This window comes from Condylura cristata, unplaced genomic scaffold (genome assembly GCF_000260355.1).
Source record: "Condylura cristata isolate star-nosed mole 26May11 unplaced genomic scaffold, ConCri1.0 scaffold00029, whole genome shotgun sequence".
Classification (NCBI taxonomy): domain Eukaryota; kingdom Metazoa; phylum Chordata; class Mammalia; order Eulipotyphla; family Talpidae; genus Condylura; species Condylura cristata.
Window position 1 is genome coordinate 8,539,816 of NW_004567130.1, and position 20,522 is coordinate 8,560,337.

At 45.7% G+C, this 20,522-nt stretch overlaps 2 protein-coding genes across 2 annotated transcripts in view; one reads left to right on the top strand and one right to left on the bottom strand.

The window, feature by feature from the left end:
• The window catches only part of ZNRF3 (zinc and ring finger 3), a 62,650-nt gene extending 54,659 nt beyond the window's left edge, over positions 1–7,991 (top strand). Inside the window, exons 3-8 of the mRNA XM_004690866.2 lie at positions 248–379; positions 1,705–1,815; positions 2,520–2,687; positions 3,722–3,824; positions 4,546–6,297; positions 7,751–7,991. Of these exons, the coding sequence (XP_004690923.1) occupies positions 248–379; positions 1,705–1,815; positions 2,520–2,687; positions 3,722–3,824; positions 4,546–6,297; positions 7,751–7,791 (2,307 nt within the window). The 3' untranslated portion in view covers positions 7,792–7,991. The remainder of the gene's footprint in view (positions 1–247; positions 380–1,704; positions 1,816–2,519; positions 2,688–3,721; positions 3,825–4,545; positions 6,298–7,750) is intronic.
• Positions 7,992–11,736: 3,745 nt separating this feature from the next.
• Positions 11,737–20,474, bottom strand: LOC101620573 (chromosome unknown open reading frame, human C22orf31). Its single transcript, XM_004690667.1, is given in 6 exon segments — positions 11,737–11,789; positions 11,792–12,164; positions 12,961–13,286; positions 13,289–13,382; positions 19,057–19,062; positions 20,289–20,474. Coding segments are annotated over 6 exon segments (1,038 nt in total).
• Positions 20,475–20,522: the final 48 nt, after the last annotated feature.

Here is a 20,522-nt window from a genome sequence, read left to right on the forward strand (position 1 = left end):
TGAAGGCAAATATATGAGAGGGGGTTGGGAAGTCAGGGAGACATTTTCAAAGACCCTTCTCGACCTTCAGCCTTAAACCCAGTCCATCCTAAAACAACTATCTTCCTGAGTTTTACCCTTCTGGGACCTCAAGGAGTTTGAGAATTTCCAAGCAGGTATTTGATATTCTTTGCTTCCAGCCTTTCATTTTCTGTCCTGCTTCTTATAGTATGCTGGTCTTATAACCAGATTGTCTCTTCTTCCTTAGCTAAACCAAGGTTCAGAAGACCCACTCAAAAGGCCAGTGGTATATGTGAAGGGCGCAGATGCCATCAAACTGATGAATATCGTCAACAAGCAGAAAGTGGCTCGAGCAAGGATTCAGCACCGTCCTCCCCGAGTAAGCTTATGCTCATTCTAGCACAGTTGGCTCCTTCTCTGCAACCGTGCTTTTATTTCCTTTAGGCTTTGGGCTTTTTTGTTCCTGTGTTATCTAAAATGCCAGTGCATCCCAAGTTCCTGCAGATTTAGACCAGAAATGAGGCTGGAGACCAGGGAGAAATTTTACCTCTGTTCCTTTGAAGAGGATTTGAAAAAACCTACCAGAAATACATGACTTGTGCTGAGATATCTCTGGTCTCTTTCATCCTGCACCCCCTCTCGGTAATCTCTTTTCCTTCATTCTCTTCTGTCCTATCTCCTTCTGAAGGCTGAGGAGAATGAAAGGGAAGGAATATCTAGTACATAGCTTCCTGTTTGACCTAGACTAGAAAAAAATATCTGTACTCCTGTTTTTCCCAAAGGTTAATAGGTATGGAAACCCTCTAACTTAATATTTGAGTCTGGAAAAGTTAGCATTGGGCTAGGATTGAATTTAATGACTTCCAGGTAGTTAGTGAATAGTTTTGAGGCTTCTCGTTAATGTCAAAGAGACACCAGTAGCCATTAACTCTTGTCTGGTATCTTCTGCCCAAACCTCAGTTCACAAATGCTGGGGATCCATTTATGGTTTATTTCTTCCCCACAAATATTGGAATGTTCATATATAGAATGATCTTTTTTTTGCTTGCATAAAATATTTGGATACCTACATTATGCAATTAGCGAAGCTCTGTACCTATTGGCCAAATACACATCCTAGATGAGGTGGTTTCAGGATATTTGGAGGCAATGTGCTGTGAGGAGAAAGGTAAGAACTAAAACTAGAGGGAGTCTGCAGAATTGACTTACTGGCTTCTTTTTAAAGGAAAAAAGAGCACTTTGGTAAATATGACTCATTGTAGTAGAAGCTGATATTTGGGGAAGCAGCATACAATTTTCTGAGTTGTTGTAAACGGTTAATTATATGGTTTGTAATCACTGTTCCCTCAAAACATGACACGCACTCCTTTGTCCCATAAATGTGATATTTGTGTTTATTTGGAAGGGCCTCTCCTACCCACTATAGCGAACTTTGCGCTATTCCTCAGGGAACTAGGCTTTCTGAAGATTCTCTTGGCTGCTAGAAAGTGTGGCTGATCCTGCTGCAGACCTTCCCAAGTCCATACCACAAGATCAGCTGGACCTAGATAGCACACCAGTGTGTATGTTAGTAGAACCCCAAGAGTTTCTTGCAAACCAGGGAAAACGCGCCCCTGTTGCCCCATCCTTATTCCACCCAGGGCCCCTACAGTTCTTGTGCTGATCCCTAGGCTGAGGAGCCACTGTGTCTGTGTTCTGTTCCAGCAACCCACTGAATACTTTGACATGGGGATTTTCCTGGCTTTCTTTGTCGTGGTCTCCTTGGTGTGCCTCATCCTCCTTGTCAAAATCAAGCTGAAGCAACGACGCAGTCAGGTAATATATCAGAGCAGCCTGCAAACAGTGATCCACTTTGCCTTTTTGTTGGTGAAAACCAGGGATGGGGCCTGAGCTCTGTGGCTTGTTCCAGTGGTCTAGAATTAGTAAAGAAGAGCAAAGCTTACAGAACTGTGCCTTCTGTGTTCAAAAAGGGCCAGTCCTATAAAGCGGAGCATTAGACATGTTTCTAACTAGGAATCCCTACCCAATGTTATATGGACAGACCTAGAACGTTGTCTCCTCAAATAAGATCCAATCTGGAGACCAGCAATATCAGCATCACGTGGGAGCTTGAAGAAAATGCAGTTTTCAGACTTCACCCCACACCTGCTGAATCCAAATCTGCTAAACTCTCCCGATAGTTTTCCATTAACAGAGTTACCACTCTCGTACCCCACTTTAAGCTTATAAGAATAAAGGATTTGTGTGTGGATCATGGTGAGGGAATAAGCAGGAATCTAGATGCTAAAATGTGTGGCAGACGTGGTCTGGAGAGAAAATGGTGGGCCGTGGCAAGAAATCTGTTGAGAGGAGAAGCATCAAATTCTCACAGGGCTTGAGTGCCACCACTAATAAAGTCTGTTCTGACCTGCACGGAGACTAATGTTTATCTAGGCAGGTGCATCAAGTGCCAGGGCCCTGGGGTAACCACCACTGTTGATACATCCTAGACCCTAACAGACACCACATTCTGCACACAGAATTCCATGAACAGACTGGCCGTGCAGGCGCTAGAGAAGATGGAAACCAGAAAGTTCAACTCCAAGAGCAAGGGGCACCGAGAAGGGAGCTGTGGAGCCCTGGACACTCTCAGTAGCAGCTCTACATCCGATTGTGCCATCTGCCTGGAGAAGTACATCGACGGAGAGGTAACAGCAGAGCCCATCTGAGTGACATGATGCACATGTCAGCAGAGGTGCCCAGGACATAGGAGGACAGGGACCATGTCCTTTTCCCACAGCTTTGTAACAGCTAGAGGACATAATCTCTTTCTAGATATAAACCTGTGTACACACACAATTTGGGCAATTGTGTTGCCCCAAATTCAGATTTAGTTGCAGACATATGATGATAATTTTGGTGAATATGCCTCACTGCTATGTAGACTGCTAGGTGAAAAACAAGTTTTTGTGGAGGTCTTTAAAGTACCATTTATGCACAGTATAACTGGTGCAGACGGCCTGGTCCTAACCCTGGCCCAGTCAGGTTCTAGCTTTTGATCTTGGGAAAGCGACTTGATCATTCTTGGTGTCTACACTTAGTTTGAATAGCATTCACCTAATTCTGTAACTGGTTATAGAATGGAAAAGCAGCAAAATTAATAAATTTGGAGAGTACTTGTACTCAGGAACTGTAGAAGTACTTTACCTCCAAAAGAGAACTCCGCTACCTCCTCTCCACATAGGTTGTTGGATTATAAACCTCTGTGCCCCTGGCATGAGGTTCAGGGCCAGTGAAGGAAAAGACAATTGAATTTTGCCCCTTTGCTGTCCTGCTGTCAATCAGTTCTCTGAGCATTTTTCTTCTCATCCTCATTTGGGGCACCCAGAGCTATCATAGGGTATACCTAGCTCTCTCTCCACTCCCCCAGGCTGTCCATCCACCCTAGCACAAGGCTTCCCCTCTGTGAGACATGAATGTGAGTGCCCTCCAGTGACAAGAAAGGGGTCTCTTCTGTGCTTCCTCCCTAACACTGAGGCCTGTGGTAGGGCAGGTTGATGGGTCCTTTAGCTCACCCATAAACAGAATTGAGGAGGAAGGTGGGAAGGGAGCTTCTAGACATTGGTGAGCACAGCTCCTCAGGTCATACTGCTTTCTGAAGGAAGAAGCATATGCAGGGCTCAAGGCAGAACTGCGTTCCACTGTGCCATTACTTCAGGCTGTATGTCCTCTCCCTCCCCAGGAACTTCGAGTTATCCCCTGTACTCACCGCTTTCACAGGAAATGTGTGGATCCTTGGCTTCTACAGCACCACACCTGCCCCCACTGTCGCCACAACATCATAGGTAATTGTCACCTACCTCAGTCATTACTGAAGAGTCACTTTCCCTCCCAAATGTCATTACAAGAATGTGACAGCTGCAAGCTGGTAAGCTAGCAAAACCTCCCAAGAATTCCTCCCTGGACTAGGAGGAATGGAGGCCTTGAGTTTTGGGGTTCCTCATGCCTCCAAACTCTGAATTGCCCTGAGTTCAAGCTTTAATTTTCACATGAGCAAAGCTCCTAACCTTAGACAAAGCATTTGGTCCCGTAAAGCCAATCTTTTTCGTGAAAGTGACAGTGACGGTGCTTGTCCATCCCCAGTCCCCTAAGGTTGTTATTCTCAGGACTCCAAGAGACGATGGGAGTGAGGTGGCCAGGTTGTCACATTGGTCCTGCATTGCAGGTGAGGGAAGGAGATGGAGGGGTACACTCCAAATAATTGTTTCTCTGAGAAGAAAAACACCTTCATCTGGGTGTCTGAGTTGCTCTCTGTAAACTCCCAAAGGTGCCTTTGACAGGCAGAGAGGAAAGGAGAAGGGCCTTTGCAGGAGTAACCAGCTGCCAAACAAAGTAGCTCAGCTTCTACCAACACAGCTGAGTTGGGTGATGGAATAGAATGGCCAGGGTCCTAAGACTGAGTACCTTGACATTGACCCAGACTGTTGCCTTAGTTTTTCCCCTTATTCCTCTAGCTCCTAGCACTGGCCTGCTCACTTCTGCTTACTGTGTCCCTCCTCTCCCTAGAGCAAAAGGGAAACCCAGGTGCCGTTTGTGTGGAGACCAGCAACCTGGCGCGTGGCCGGCAACAGAGAGTTATTTTGCCGGTACACTATCCCGGCCGCGTGCACAGGACCAATGCCATCCCAGCCTACCCGACGAGGACAAGCATGGACTCTCATGGGAACCCTGTCACACTGCTGACTGTGGACCGCCATGGGGAGCAGAGCCTCTATTCGCCTCAGACCCCCGCGTACATCCGCGGCTACCCACCCCTTCACCTGGACCACGCCTTGGCCCCTCACCGCTGTGGTCTGGAGCACCGGGCCTACTCACCGGCCCACCCCTTCCGCAGGCCCAAGTTCAGTGGCCGTAACTTCTCCAAGGCAGCTTGCTTCTCCCAGTATGAGACCATGTACCAACACTACTACTTCCAGGGCCTCAGCTATCCCGAGCAGGAAAGTCCAGCCCCACCCAGCCTTGCTCCCAGGGGCCAGTCCCGTGCCTTTCCCCCAAGTGGCAATGGCAGCCTGCTCTTCCCCACCATGGTGCACGTGGCCCCACCCTCCCACCTGGAGAGTGGTAGCACATCCAGCTTCAGCTGCTACCATGGTCATCGCTCTGTGTGTAGCGGCTACCTGGCTGACTGCCCAGGCAGTGACAGCAGCAGCAGCAGCAGCTCTGGCCAGTGTCACTGCTCTTCCAGTGACTCTGTGGTGGACTGCACTGAGGTCAGCAACCAGGGCGTTTATGGGAGTTGCTCTACCTTCCGCAGCTCCCTCAGCAGCGACTATGATCCTTTCATCTACCGCAGCCGGAGTCCTTGCCGTGCTAGTGACATGGGGGGCTCCAGTAGCTCAAACCGGGGACCTATCATGCACCTAGAGGGCTCCCCACCACCTGAGGAGTTCCTGGCAATCCACAGTCAAGGTGCTGGGCGGGGAGAGCCTTGGCCTGGCCCTGCCTCTCCCTCTGGGGACCAGTTGTCCACCTGCAGCCTGGAAATGAACTATAGCAGCAACTCTTCCCTGGAGCACAGGGGGCCCAATAGCTCTACCTCAGAAGTGGGGCTCGAGGCTTCTCCTGGGACCATCCCAGACCTCAGGAGGACCTGGAAGGGGGGCCGTGAGGGGTCATCATGTGCCTGCTATTGTGAGCCCCAGCCATCTGCACTGGAGCCTGGCAGAGGAGCAGCTGGGGGCAGCACCTTGTTCCTGGGCACCCCCCTCTGTGAGGGCTGTGGCCCCGCAGGTGGGGAATCACAGTCTGGAAGCTCCCAGGGCCTGTATAGCCTTCACCCAGACCATTTGCCCAGGACAGATGGGGTGAAATATGAGGGCCTGCCCTGCTGCTTCTATGAAGAGAAGCAGGTGGCCCACACTGGTGGAGGCGGCAGTGGCTGCTACACTGAGGACCTGTCAGTGAGCGTGCAGTACACACTCACCCAGGAGCATCCGCCCAGCTGCCACCCAGGGGCCCGGGACCTGAGCCAGCGCATCCCCATCATTCCGGAGGATGTGGACTATGACTTAGGCCTACCCTCCGACTGCCAAGGGACCCACAACATTGGCCACTGGGGTGGGACATTGGGCATAGAGGCCCTTCGGCCCCACAGGGGCCTGGGAGCATCCCAGGAAGAAGAGCAGGTTCTGTGTTGCCCAGTCAGGGCCCCACTGGCCTCTGGCTGCCTTCCGGAGGAGACAGGGACTGCCAGGGCCAGCTTTCCCAGTGCCCTCCAAGACACTCAGGAGTCCAGTGCCATGGCTGCTGAGGCTACAGGTGAGAGCAGGAGATGACAGTAGGCAGAGCAGATGTTCCCACTAAGACCTCTTCTCTCTTCACAGTTACTTTCTAAGTGACTTCCTTTGTGCTCTTGGCTTAAACACTTACCTGATGGCTTCCATGTATACCTTACCTGGCCCTGCCTCTGAGTTCCATACCAACTGGGCCTACTACTTCTAGGATTCTACAACACACTGCCTCCTCCTCCCACCCTCTCCCCCACCCCTACCTCATAAATATCCCAGCCTTTCATGTCCTCAGTTCCACTCTCATGTTCAGCCCTCTGTACCCTTTTCCAAGGCTTCCCGCTCAGATGCTCAGGCCCAAAGCCCAGATAACATCCCTGTGTCTGCCCCTCCCCTCACACAGTGTCCAGGGCTTTTCAAACTATTTGTGAAGACCACAGGTACTTGTGTCCCCGTTCCCCCCTACTCCCCCCCAACAGTAAATTTCCAGAAAAATGAAACTTAGCAAAAGATACACAAAATATAAGCCCAGAATTTTTGTTACTAGATTCAGCACACATCGTCAAATTGCTATAAGTTTTCTACACATTTGGCTCAGAAATAAATGTATGCAGTACAGCACTTCTTAGTAGCACTGTGACAAAGGCTACCTCCAAAGTATGTCCAAAATCACCAACTTTGCCTTTCCAGCTACTGTCCTCAGACACATTTTCTCTCTCCAGGAGAGGAGAGTAGCCTTCTGACTGGTCTCACCTTCAGTTCTGTATGAAGACCACAGCAGCCTCTTCTGAAACATAAGTCTATGCCTTTACACTAGAAAACCCTCAGACGACTTGCCGTTTCCTTTAGAATCTAAAAAATGTGAACTCACCCTGTTCTCTGTGAACTGGCCTTTCAAGGGTTACACCTGCCTGAACACCTCTTCCTTTGCTCTCCTTGTTACATTAGCTCCCTGGGACCTCCATCTAGTCCTCCAATATGTCAAGCTCGTTCCAACTTGCAGAACTCTGCTGCTGCTCTCCTCCAGCTCAGTCGAGTGGTGCCCTCCAGGCCCCCCCAGAGTCACTCGCACCCTCTTTGGACTTCTCATGTTATCACAGTCTGAAATTACTGTCTCCTGAAATTACTTTATCTGGAAACTGTAAGGGGGTCTTGAAGACCCCGACTCTTCCCAGTGCCTGCAGTAGTGCCTTACATACATCTTTTCTACAGACTATTTTCATGCTACCCTCCAGAAGGTTCTAACCTCACAGATGAGGCTGACTCACTAGGCAGCACCTGTGCTCTCAGTGCAGAACCAGAAACTCTCAAAAAAGGATTCTTACCACCCTATGTATACAGTCCATCCGTTGTGAACTGTCGCTTCCTGAGAGCCTGTCACACACCAGAAATGGGCACCCACTTCCCTTGCCTCGTCCCTGCAGGTTGTGCCCGAAGCCTGCAGTGCCAGCTGCGTCCCCTGATAATTGTTCTTTCTCTCCCAGGACAGAAATCTAGCCCAGCTGACGGTGGCCCGGGAGCCTGAGCTCAGAAGGAACTCTTATGTGGAATTGGGAACTGTACGGTGACTCCAAACTCTGACTTCCTTCAGAAAACAAAAAATCTTTTTAGCTTTGATAAACACAAAAGTGGTAATAAAGAGAGCCCTCCTTTTCAACCCAAAATGTGAGCCACTTGTGGCAAAACCACCCCCATCCCATTAACAAACCAACAGACAAAATTCTCTGAGTCTTTTGCCTCTTTTGATAACATGTTGTTCTTCTGTTTTGTATGTTTGTGTGCTTGGGGTTCCAAGGTGTGTGGGATTGAGTTCTCTGCTTTGTTTTTTAAAATGTTATATGTAAATGTAAAAAGTTATTTAAATATATATTTTAAAGAACCCTAACTGCCAACTTTTGCTGAAAAAAAAAATCACTGCTGCATTAATTGAACCACATCATGTGTAGATACTGTTGTCTCCCAGGAGGGAGCTCAGGCCTTCGAAAAGCTCAGGGCTACACCTGCCTTAGAAAATGAACCAGAAACTTGAAGTAAAGCTAGTTGATATGGGTACAAACTCTTGAGGAACAATGCAATGCTGCCTCTTTCTTTCTCATAGCAAATCCCAGTGTAACAAAATTTCAGGCCTTGTCAGAAATCAAGCCTCTCCAGTCCACACCTTTAGGCAGCTGAAGAAAAACATCTAAGAGTAGGACAGTGAGGAGCCTGAAAAAGCCACGGCTACATAAACAGCAGGGTGACAGGGATGATTCTGCCCAGCATCCTCAATCTGTCCCCTCGGGTCACTGTCCTAAGTAAAAGGATGGGGTTCTCAGCCTTGGCCTTGGGCTTCTTTCAGTGACTTCAGAAATAGTTCCACAGAGCATTTGTCCACCCAAGAGGAATGTAGTTTTTGCCGCCTTTGTGTCTGATAGGACTGAGGGAGAGTGCTCTTGTTAATCCAGAGCAGAGACATAGTGGGCAGAACTTGCTTATGCACACATGTTTCTGTGGGTCTTGGGCTGCCTTCCTGGGACATATGGCTGTGACCACCCTGGATCTGCTCCAAGCTCCCTTTGAATTTGCTATGTTTCCCATTCACTTCCCAAAGGAAATACAGCCAAGGGCTACTCAGCCCTCCGCCTCCTTGCTAAAATGGCTCATCTCACCTGCAAATGTCTACTATCCTTTCTACCTAATGCACTATTATTGATTCTCCATGAGACAAAGAGAAAGAGACTATCAGATAGTTTAGACCCATAGGGTAGGTTTTTGTATATTTTTCCAGTGTTTTCCCCACCCCTTAGGTGAGAAATTTAAAAAACGCAAACCATTTTTTAAAAGAAGATATTTCAATGTTTTAAAGGAGAAAGAATCTATTTAAAGCTACTCCAGATCAGGGATTGCATCCTTTTTGTCTGATACATTTCTTGTTCTTAAAAAAAATTTTTTAGAAGACATTAATCACATTAGCGCTTGCATTCACTAACTCTTCAGGTCACTTTTATTTATTCATTTATTCCAGCAGATATTTGTTGCCATCTGAAATGCTCACTTGCAGAATAGGAACTTTGCAGCCTGGCCCCAGTAGGTGGGAAATTCAGGAACACCCTGGGTTGTCAGGTGCCCAGGCAACTGTGATGACAGCTCTCTAATAAGGATCGGAGGAATCAGCCCAGGTCTTGAAAGAATTTCACCAGAACCTTTTTTTTTTTTTTTTTAATCAAAAATCCAGTCTAAGATGAGAGAATTTACTTACTCCTAACCAGCATTTGACAGAAATTCCTGCATCAAATAATTGAGCCATTTGCTGTTTTAGAACTCGGCATAGGGAGCATGTCCTCTGAGGTGCTGTCCCCGTGGGCTGCTCCCCTTCGGCCAATGCCCAGCACACCTGTTGGCGAGGGTGTGAGAAGCGCCTAAGCTGTTGACATGTGATCTGGGCCGCCTTTATTTCTTGGGCCAGGAGTAGCAGCTGCTGAGGACAACAGCTTGTATTACGTGGCTTTAGGGAAGTGGGGGTAGGGTCTGGCTTTTAACATGAACTACAAAAAGGAGCTTCTCATTGTTGAGATTATTTTTTGTTTGTGGGGTTTTTGTTTTATTTTTTGTTTGTTAATGCCTTTGAGTTCATATTCCTTGTCTGAAACCATACCCCTACAGTGGCTTTCTTTAGCCCTGGAAGGGAAAACCAACCTTACTAGCCTTAAGCAATAGAGAATGTGGCTTCAACTTGGCTTATAAAAATAAATGTGTCCAATTTTCATCTGAAAGAGCAATCACTGAGGGTTACAAAAGCACATTTAATTTTTGTAGTGTGTAAGATGGTAGAAACAAAAACGAAATTAAATTTTTTTAATTAACAGCCATTGTCTTAAAATTTGTATTTGCTCATCAGATTGGGGGAAGGAGGGAAACCAAAATATAGTAACCAGTTCTATTATTGCCTCACCATGCTGTCGAGAAATGTTTTTGAAGATGTGACTCCAATAATGATTAGTACCTTTTTGGTGGCCTCTTAGTGGTGTGGGGATTCTATAGTTAAAGAAACCAGGAGCATCTCATCTTCTATTGAGAACCACCCTCCACATCAGAGTGTGAGTTAGGCGTGGTCTTGTGGCCCAGCCCTGGGTGTTGAACATCCATGTCACCTGAAGAGTGCTAGAACTAGTCGAAAAATGGGGAGTTGGGAGTGCTGATCAACAAGGTACCTCTTTGTAGACATGATGAGCAGGCTTTAACTCCTTTAGCCCTCTCCTCTGAAGCCCAGCCATTTTATAAAGCCCTGTCTGCTGTCCCTCTATTCAGACCCTCCCTTATGTGCTGCTAGTTTCTACTCAAAGTTCACACGGGACTAATGCTTTTAAAATGAGGTTGAAAAAATAATTACTAAACAAGAGTATTATTTTCTAAACAGAACTGCCTTTTTCTATTCTTTATGTAAACTATTGTGTTGGTCTAACAAGGCACTATTTTAAAATGTTTTCTAAGATTTTCTCCCATAGCACTTAAAAGATATTTTGTAAAAACTTTGCTGTAAAGATTTTGTAATAAAATAATCTAAGGGCTCCTTCACCAACATTACCATTTTTTAAAAATGTTTTAAAGGCTAGAAAACAACTTATGTATATTCTGTATATGTATAGCAGCACATTTCATTTATGGAAATATGTTCTCAGAATATTTATTTACTAATATATTTATCTTAAGCCATGTCTTATGTTGAGAGTGTGACATTGTTGGAATAATCATTGAAAATGACTAACATGAGGCCCTGTAAATACATGATAATTGCACACAGATTTTACGTATTTGCTGACCAAAAATGATTTAAAACAAGTTGTAGTCTTCTATGGTTTTGTAACAAACTGTACAAATGACTGTAAAAAAAATACAATTTTATCAAGTATGTGTTATATGTTGTCATTGCTCTGTTTGGTAAAGGTCTAAAGGTTGCACAAAGCAGAGGTCTTCATAAAGGCAGAATCTTCTACTTCAGCCCACTCATGGAAACATCCCTATAATTTCCTCACCTGTTAACATAGAGTTCAGGTTATGGGGGCTTTAGGTGTGCCATGGGGTAGCAGTAAATAGTGTGAGGGGTTTTATCCCTGAGGCAGTGGTAGTTTTTCTACTCAGTCCTAGATGGAAGGAAAGAGGGGAGTTGTCCTTTGGGAATCTAGCTGTTGGCTTTTTAGAAACAGGGAGCATAGGCTGAATATAAACTTGACTTCATCTGCCAGCCTTTTCCTACCTGGAAAATAGAGAGGACCTTAGACCTGTGACTAAAAGGGTCTTCTAGGGGGAAAGCTCCAAGCATCTAGTCCTGGAAAAGACCTAATCACGGGGTAAAGGTACTCAGTCTCTGGAGAATCTGTAAGCCATCAGTTTTGTTTCCTTAGGAAGGTAGTTAATAATTTGTGAAAGGTTAAAAGTGGTGTTTATTTCTCACCATCCAGCAGAGGATATCCTAATGTTGTGAGTTCCTGTTCTATTTCTTGCTCTGTAACTTGGGCCCTTTCTTGAGTACAGGCTCCTCATGGGCCTCTTCTTACCTGCTAACAGGTGCTTTGGAGCATCTTCAGGAGAAGCAGCCTGGCTGTATAGAGCCTCCCAGAGCTTTTGTTTAACAGTCTTGCCCAGCTCCAAACTGTACCTTTTAGGGTTTCCTGAAGGATTCCACAGCATCGGCTCAACCACAGTGTGGTACAGAGCCTGGTAACCATCTGTGGGGAGGCCATGGATGCTTAGTGTATCTGACAACTGTATCTTTCTGGTTTCAGGAAGCAGTGCTAGGCCCTTGCAGGCTGCTGTCCCAGTGTCCCGGGGTGGCACTTGGGTGGCAGCCACAGGTTCAGCATATCTGTTCTTAAGATCTTGGCGGACTATTACTTTTTTCTCCTTTGAACTTTCTTTACTCTAGCCAGGAAGAAAGCAGAGAAGTCAAAGCTAAAACTTGAGAAGGGAGCTTGAAATGATTATCTAGGATTTGTGTTCTAGAGTCTTGGTTACAACAACAACTAACATTTGTCTAGCATGTTCTAGTTGACTGAATTCCTTCATGTATAACTGAGCTCCCCATACCCCCATCAGGTCAGCAGGAGACTGATTTAAGGATAGGAAATTGAAAGTGGTTTGCCCAAGTTCACCTGACTAGAAGATGAATAACCACAATGGTCATCTACTGATGCCACATGGGTGCCTCAGCATTTACTCTATATAAGGTTCTATTCAAAAGCCCTTTGCATGACCCTAGGTCTGTCTGTGTTCTCTCATGCTGCAGCTCCCACCTCCCCACTTCCTACAGCCCTATCTTTAACTTTAAAATTTCCTTCACTCTGGCCCTCCCTGGTGGTACAGTGGGTTAAGGCACAGCACTATGAATCTGTCAGAAGCCACTGCAGCAAGAGTTTGATCCCCAGTCAGGGAGCTGACCCACATGGCACAGTAGGCCTCTCCTGTCTCACCTGCTGCTCCCCTCATCAGTGTATTTCAGTACATCTGCTTGTTCTACGCCCTACTTCATCTCTGGTGAGTCCTCTCACCCCTCACACCTCTGGCCTGTACCCCAGTTCTTGCATGCATAAATAAACCTTCAAAAAAAAAAACCCTTTACTTCATATAAATCTCAAAAGCTTTAAGTGTTAGTGTTATCTAGCTGGCATTTTTCTCTCCCCACCCCATGACATTTTCTCCACCAGAAGTCACCATCTACCTTGTTCCTGCCTCCTGCACCTTGGTGAGCCCAGCCACTGCCCCTCTGGCTACATGCTCTTGGAACCAATGGACTTTGTTATCCATCTGGGATAACAGTCATTGCTGAACTGTCCTTGGACTTGAACCTCTTTACAGATTTTGCTTTTCCAAACTTTCATGTTACTAGGCAGCACTTAACCTTCAGTTGTCGTCTAAGTACCAGCTTAACCAGAGAGGATGAGCTGGCAATTAATGGGTTCTTTATAACTTCCCAAGAAGTCATACTTGATGCTGAGGCATTGATGCTCTGCTTTGCACATGTTCTGGCTGCCCAGATGTTGGTGAGTCCACATAGCAGTCCTGAAACCTGGTGCTCAGTAACATAGACTGTCGAAGTCCATAAGTAGGGATGCAAGGCTCTTGTCTCGTACAGGTCAGATGCTAGAATCATAAGTGAGAGGAGGAGGAATAAAAAAGCCAGTTCTCAAGCAGAAACTTTGGAGGCCAACTATTAACATCTTTTTATAGGTCATTCTTTCCCTACAGGTCTTAGAAATCTTTTCACACATCCTCTATCTATCCTGCTCACCAAAGCCTTTTTCACCAAGTAGGACAATGATAGTAACTTCAAAAGGTTATGGGCGATACTCATGTTTTCAAAGAACTGAGTTAGACTGGAAGTAGAGTCAGGGAGCTTTCACAAGGAAAAACAATGCCCCTCTGCTGGATAGTGAACAGAGCCTACAGCAGGCAAGAAATGGGAGATCACTCAAGATTCTTATAGGAACTATAGTCACTCTTCAACCATACTATAATACAGAAATAACAGCAGAGAGAGTCCTGCCCCACCCTGAATACATTTTCAAACCAGACCATGTGAACTTAGAAAAGCTGCTACAAGGAAAATATACTCGGGTCCATTAAGGCTAAGCCACAATATAAATGATGCTGTCCTCCATTTTCTGGAACCAACCAAGAATAAGAGAACAACTTGAGTAGATTAGAATCACACACTTAGTGCTCGCTTCAGCAGCACATATACTAAAATTAGAATCATATTTAGAGAACTGATTTTCTAAGAAACATCATCTACAGAAAAATAAAATCACCTTACCATATTTCAGTTGCCTTAAATTTTATTTTAGCTAGTTTTAACTAGGGGGAAGAAATATGTATTTTCCCTTTTTCACCTTTTTGTTTTGTTTTAATATTTGTAGTCACCTGTCTTTCTCTGCCTCAGTCATGTGTGAGCAAATTACAGTTTAGATTTTGTCTCGCATGTAGTTTGTACCATTATCTCTACTATTTGTGATGTCACTTTGGTTTGTGATGTGGGTGTGGGTGAGTGTTGCATCATCAGATTTTATAGCGAAAATATGTTGGAAGAAGTTCTATTTGATGAATTTACAGCCTCAGGAACTTCTCTAGTTCTCATTTCCCCTAAAATGAGTTGGGTGAATTTTGAAGGTCCTCATGTTTTTAAAAAGCATGCTTTGCACACATCATAATAAAAAATGCAGACCGGATTTGTGGATACAGGTAGTGGGATGTATCCTTACATGTGCAAAAGTGCCCTTCTCCAAAGACATAAAGAAGTTACTGTTAAATCCTCAGAATAGCTGCCAAGGTTAGGGACCAGAAACGAAAGAACACGTTCCTGCAGCCCTGGGCACCTCTCCCTGTGTGTCTCTCCCCAGGAGACTACATGATTTCTGGAATGTGGTTTTATTTTACATCCCATGGCAAATGCAGTAATTAGAGCTGTTAGTGGTGTCAAGGGCTTGAAACAAGAACAAAGACGCCTCTTCCTGGGAACTCTTGGGCAATGCTTCACTCCTTATCAGGTGCTCGTCCTGTTGGTGGTTTTGAGTTTTAGTACGCAAAATGCCAAAGGAGGCACCCTTCAAGGGGGAGGAGAGTGAAATGATGGAAAAAGAGCGTATGATTCTGGCAGGCGCTCTTGGAATTGCATGTGTTGCCTGTTTTGATTTTTTGTGTTGTCCCTGGAGTGAATCAAAGTCTGCAGGCAGACCGCACCACATGCCTCAGTAGAATCACCTCCAGGCCGAAGGCATCTGGATGCTCCGGAGGACAATGGGGCCCATTCAGTAGTGAGCCCTGGCCTCACCTCCAGAGAGGTGGCTCAGTTTTAGAGCAGGGCGTTGGAAAGGGTTTGTCTTTGGGAAGGGTTTGCGAACGTCTGGAGGAAGACTGGGCAGGCCAGCATCCTCTGAAAGCCCATGAATCCCAGAGAGCTAGCTCCAGGCTTTTGGGCTACCATCTGACTTTACTCTGCATAAAGGAAAGAAGGAAATGTCTTACAAGAAAAGCATACAAGGAGTAGCTCTTTTCTTTCACACTTCTTCCCCATCTACTCTTTCCACACCCTCATAGGTTGCTTTTACTTTCCTAGGCCTTTTGTTCAATGACCAAGTGACACTGCTCTGGCTCAGGCAAATCATTTGAAATCTTCTAACACAGCTGTACACATGGGTGGAAGCTGATGTAAACTTCAATTCAAATTCAATAAAATTATGTCTTAAGTGTAATTCAACAGAAAACACATCCCTTAGAACTAAAGGCCTGTGTTATTTCTCCTATGACAATAAAATCCGTATTGAATACTTATTTTATATCAGGCACTATTCCTATTCTGGGCCCTTTACAAGCATCAGCTCATGAAATGCTACTAACAATACTGTGGCTTTTATTTTTGTTGCCATCCCTACTTTACAAATAGAAAAACTGAGGCACAAATTGCTCAAAAACTGTATCTCAAGTGCCATAGCTAATAGCCAGCTGAGGCTGGGCTCATCTCTTGCTCAGAGCTCTCACTGTGATGCTTCCCCTCTCATCTGGTCAGCCCATCAACCTACCCTACCTGGGCCCAGTTCTAGTCCTTGTCTTGAGACTTTCTTTGGTTTCAGGATTTGACATCCCCTATCCATCTCTCAATGGGCAAGTAAGTTCATGTCCCAACTTCTTACTTTCCTGCTGTAAAATGGGGACATTGATCACGCATACCCTGGGATTATGGGACAATGCAAGTGAAGCACTTGGTATGGCTCCTGGCACATAGTGAACACTCAATAAAGAATTTTCTTATTAATGTCATTGTGGCCCATGCACTCATCTCACCCTTTCTCGAGACTCTGTTTCCCATGGTCTGAGTTATATGGTCCGACATTTGACCTTCAGGTGCATCTATCCAACTAATGAGGTCAAGCTATGATTCTGATCTGACTTGGGTATCATGAAATTTCTTCCCCAGATCCCTCATCACTAAGCATTTGTCAGAGTCACTGTCATTACTGAACTAGTATATTTCCCTCTGGTGGGACTTGCCCAGAATAAGCCATGCTTCCTTAGATGAAAAGGGAAGGAGGTACCAGAAGATAACCTCAGGAAAGTGATTATAATTTTTAAAAAAGATTGTTCCATTAAAGGTTGTCCAGAATTATAACTTGGAGTAGAAAGACTATTTTGCCTAGGGTCCTAAACCATTGGCAAGAGTTTTCATCATGAAACAGACACATGGTTCAAAGAACTTGTATTGGGCCCTTCTTGGTGGCACAAAGGGTTAAAGTGCAGCGCTATGAGACTGTCCACAGCCACTGCAGCACAAATTCGATCCCCAACCAGGGAGGTGACCCACATGACACAGCAGACCTCTCCTGTCTCTCCCACTGCTCCTCTAGCAGTGTATTTCAGTCAATCTGCTTGTTCCACTCCCCACTCTTGTCTCTGGTGAATCCTCTCACCACCCCTGCACCTCTGGCCTGTACCCCTTGTATGCATAAATAAATAAATCTTAAACACACACACACACACACACACACAAAGAACTTGGGTTGAGGCAGCAGGACTCCATGTTGCTAAAAAGCCTGTTCCTCAGTTTCATTCTCTAATGAAACTTTTTTTATTCTGCTGAGTTCAGTCTAACTAGCCTTTGCTTCCCGCCCATCATTTGTTCATCGTTTGGAACTGCACTTCCTGACATACCTAACGTGGCTTCTATTTGGAAACGCATCTGCCCTTCTTTGATGCTTAGCCAAGCTCTCCTCACTGTATTTTTAGCTTCTATAATCTTTCTTTTTTTCTTTCTTTAATACTATCTTTCTTTTTTTTGTTTTTTTTTCTATTTTATAATAGTTCTTTTTATTTTTAAAGATTGATTTATTTATGAATACAAAAACTGGGGTGTAAGCCAGAGGTGCAGGGAGATCAGAGGATTCACCAGAGAGCGTAGGGAGCAGACAGGCAGATCTACTGAAACACACTGCTAGGGGAGCAGCGGGTGAGGCAGGAGAGGTCTGCTGTGCCATTTGAGTCAGTTCCGTGGCCGGGCCATGGATCAAACTTGTGCTTGCAGTGACTGGTGATAGCTTGATACTGCAGTCTTTAACCCCTGTGCCGCCAGGGAGGCCCTACTACCTTTCTTTTTTAATTTCTCTTAGCTCCTATAATCTCCTGGAGAATCAGTTAATAAAGAGGAGGGTGAACCAATTTATATTAATTCTCATCTCCCTCTTCTATGCTTCACCCCCAACATTCTAGTGGAATTTACTTATTTTTAATTTCTCAGATGTTTTTGCTTTTAACACCCAAGCAGTAAACTTCCCCACCCATATGGGAACATATCTGAGGTTTGTGATGTAGAAAGTTTAGGAAAGAAGAGAAAATTTTTGGATGAGAGAATTTGAAAAGATTCCTGAACTATGATGCAAACTCTGAGGACCAGTGATTTAGACCACATGTGCCGAATACCCACCTATCACAGGCCAAGTACATAAAATAAGGGTGCCTGCCCACCCTGAAGCTCTTTCTCATCTGACTCTAGTTCTCAGATGTGATTACCTGGATGCCCAGTAAACACCTTTAACTCTTCAAGTTCAAGACCAAATAGTTTTTCTCCCTTCGTCCCTCTAAAGCAAACTACTACTACTTTGAATTTTTTCATCACTACTTGCCTGGGACAGAAACCTGGGAAAGCAAGAGCAATAAATGACAGGAGACTGATCAAACCTGTGCCAAAGGAATCAGGGCTATAGCTTCATTGTAAAGAAAATGTTTTTTTACATTTTTGATATTTTGTTCATTGTGAATTTTTTGCATTCACTTAGGGTTTTGAAAGCATTGTTTGTTAAATTGATACATTTTAAATTTTATTAAATAATGCTTAATTATTTAATCAATAATTATGAGTTTTGGAGAGTCCCTTCCATTTGTGCCTGAGGTAAAGGTTCCACTTGCCTCACCCTCATCGCAGCCCTGGGCTACTCAGTAAGCACTTGTTGCCAGGCACCAAAAGAGCAAGGAAACAATTCAGCCTGATGGTTAAGTCCCACTGCCTGGGTTCAAAGCCCAGTTTTACCACTGTGACCTCTGAGCAAGCCATTTAACCTCTCTATATTAGGGGGGATGGATAAAAGCATCTCCCTCAAAGGCAGAATTATATGGACTGTAAAGAGAAATGTTGTCTAGAGCTTAATAAAGTTCAGTAAATGTTTGCTAAGATTATTATAGTCAACCAGAGCTCTCCCCAATATGACTGCCCTTTGAGCAGAAACCATCCCAAACTCCACCAACTGAGGTCTCCCAGCATCTTGGCAAATTCCTCTGCTCTCTTGGAAATCAAAGGGTCTGATTGCACAGTACAAGTAGGCAAATCAGGCAGACAGACATCAACACCTACATGGAGACCCAAGACCTACAGTCCATGTCATCACTCTTTCCATGAAATGAAGCTGGTAACTGACCGTGGTATGTGAAACACTGAAATGAATATCTCAGGCTGTTTCTTGCCAAGGGCCAAGACCACATAACTGAGCAAAAGACCTTGAACCATGAAATGCTCTGACCTAGACCTGCGTGGCTATATTTTTAGCCTGTGGGCTGTTTCCATCACCTGTCCTGGGCTTTAAGCTGGAAAAGGGGAGGGAGACCCAGGGAAGGCTAGAAGGATGTTTCTTCTAGTGGCGGCAGGGGTTTGCACCCCATTTCTGGGTTCTGTTGTACAAGTCAGCTTCTTGGCCCTGCACTGGGCAAATGTCTTATTGTCCCAGCTTGAAACTAAATAATTTGAAACAAGGATCCCTACATGTTCATTTCTCACCTGGACCTGCAAATTAAACAGTACAAGGTGGAGTTAATTGAAGGTAAGGGGCTAGTACCCCGCTGCACCACACCCCCCCAGCAGTGGTGATTATCCCACAGCAGGGCAGAATGGACTGAGGTTGCCATAATGAGCAATGAATCCCCAGATTTAAACTAATTCCTATTTTCCCTTTCCTATTTCTTCCTCTGAAACTGGGATGAGACACAAAGAAATTTGTAAACTCTAGAGTTATGTCCAGTCTTGTTGAAAATCTTTCCCAGCCCTGGGGGTCTCCCTCCTGGTCCAGGGGTTAAAGTTTTTCTCACTAGGAAGCTAACCCACCACCAGGGAGCTGACCCACATGGCACAGCAGACCTCTCCTGACCCACCCAATGCTCCCCTCAGCAGTGTACTTCATAGATCTGCCTGTTCTGTTCCCCACTCTGTCTCTGGTGAAGCCTCTCGCGGCCCCTGAGCCTCTGGCCTGTACCCCAGTTCTGTATGCACAAATAAATAAATCTTTAAAAAAATAAACAAATAAATCTTAAAACAAACAAACAAACAAACAAACACATCTCCCAGCACTCTTTATACAATCCATAGATCATTTTCTTGTCTGTGTAGTACTTTTGGCTTTCTGAAATTCACATTTTTTCATATTGGTAGACTGACCTCTTCTGGTTAGGCTGTAACTCCAGGAAGGAAGGAGCCATCTTGTCTTATGGTGTGGTATTCATGGCATGCTTCTCACTGAATATTTGCTGAATGAAGGAAGATTCCTTTTTACCAGTTGCTTGCTTTATGCTAATGGCTTCATCTGCATCTTCTCATTTTATGTTCCTTGAAGGTGCTCTTGCTGGACAGGGTGTAAAAGGTAGAACTCCCAGGTTCTGCCAGAGATGGGGAAGGGCCCAAATTGCTGTAGAAGAGAGAGGTTAGCAAGAGTGGGAAATTCCAGGTGGAATGTGGAGGGTGTATCCCCAGGGACCTGGCTGGTTGGGGGGGGCGCCCCCATCTCTAATAAGGAGCCCAAAGGATTCTTGAACTCAGGAATGACATTGTGAAAACAATGACTGAACAAGATTCTTCTTGCCACAGCGCTGGATGGTGTGGGTGGAGCAGGACCAAGATTGAGAGGCCTCGTGGGAGGTAGCTGCGCCTTTGGGGCGCAGCCCTGAAAGCAGCTGGGGGTTGGGTGGGGCTGTTAGCCCCAAGGCGGGTGTTGGGAGTGGGCGAGGAGGCGCACGGGCCGGGGTACCTGAAGTTGGCCCAGGAGCCCGGGACTGCGTAGTCCCGCTCTGGGCGCGGTGATAGGCAGGCACACCAAGGCAGTCGTTCCTGCAGCCCCGCCGGGCGCAGGCCTGCACTTGCAAAGCCGGGACTAGGGACATGAAAGCTCCCGGCGTGCTGCCCAGACCTGCCCCGCAGGGCGTCATCGCCGCGCTTTAGGCTGGAGCCCAAGGAAAATCTCCTCTGCCTGGGGG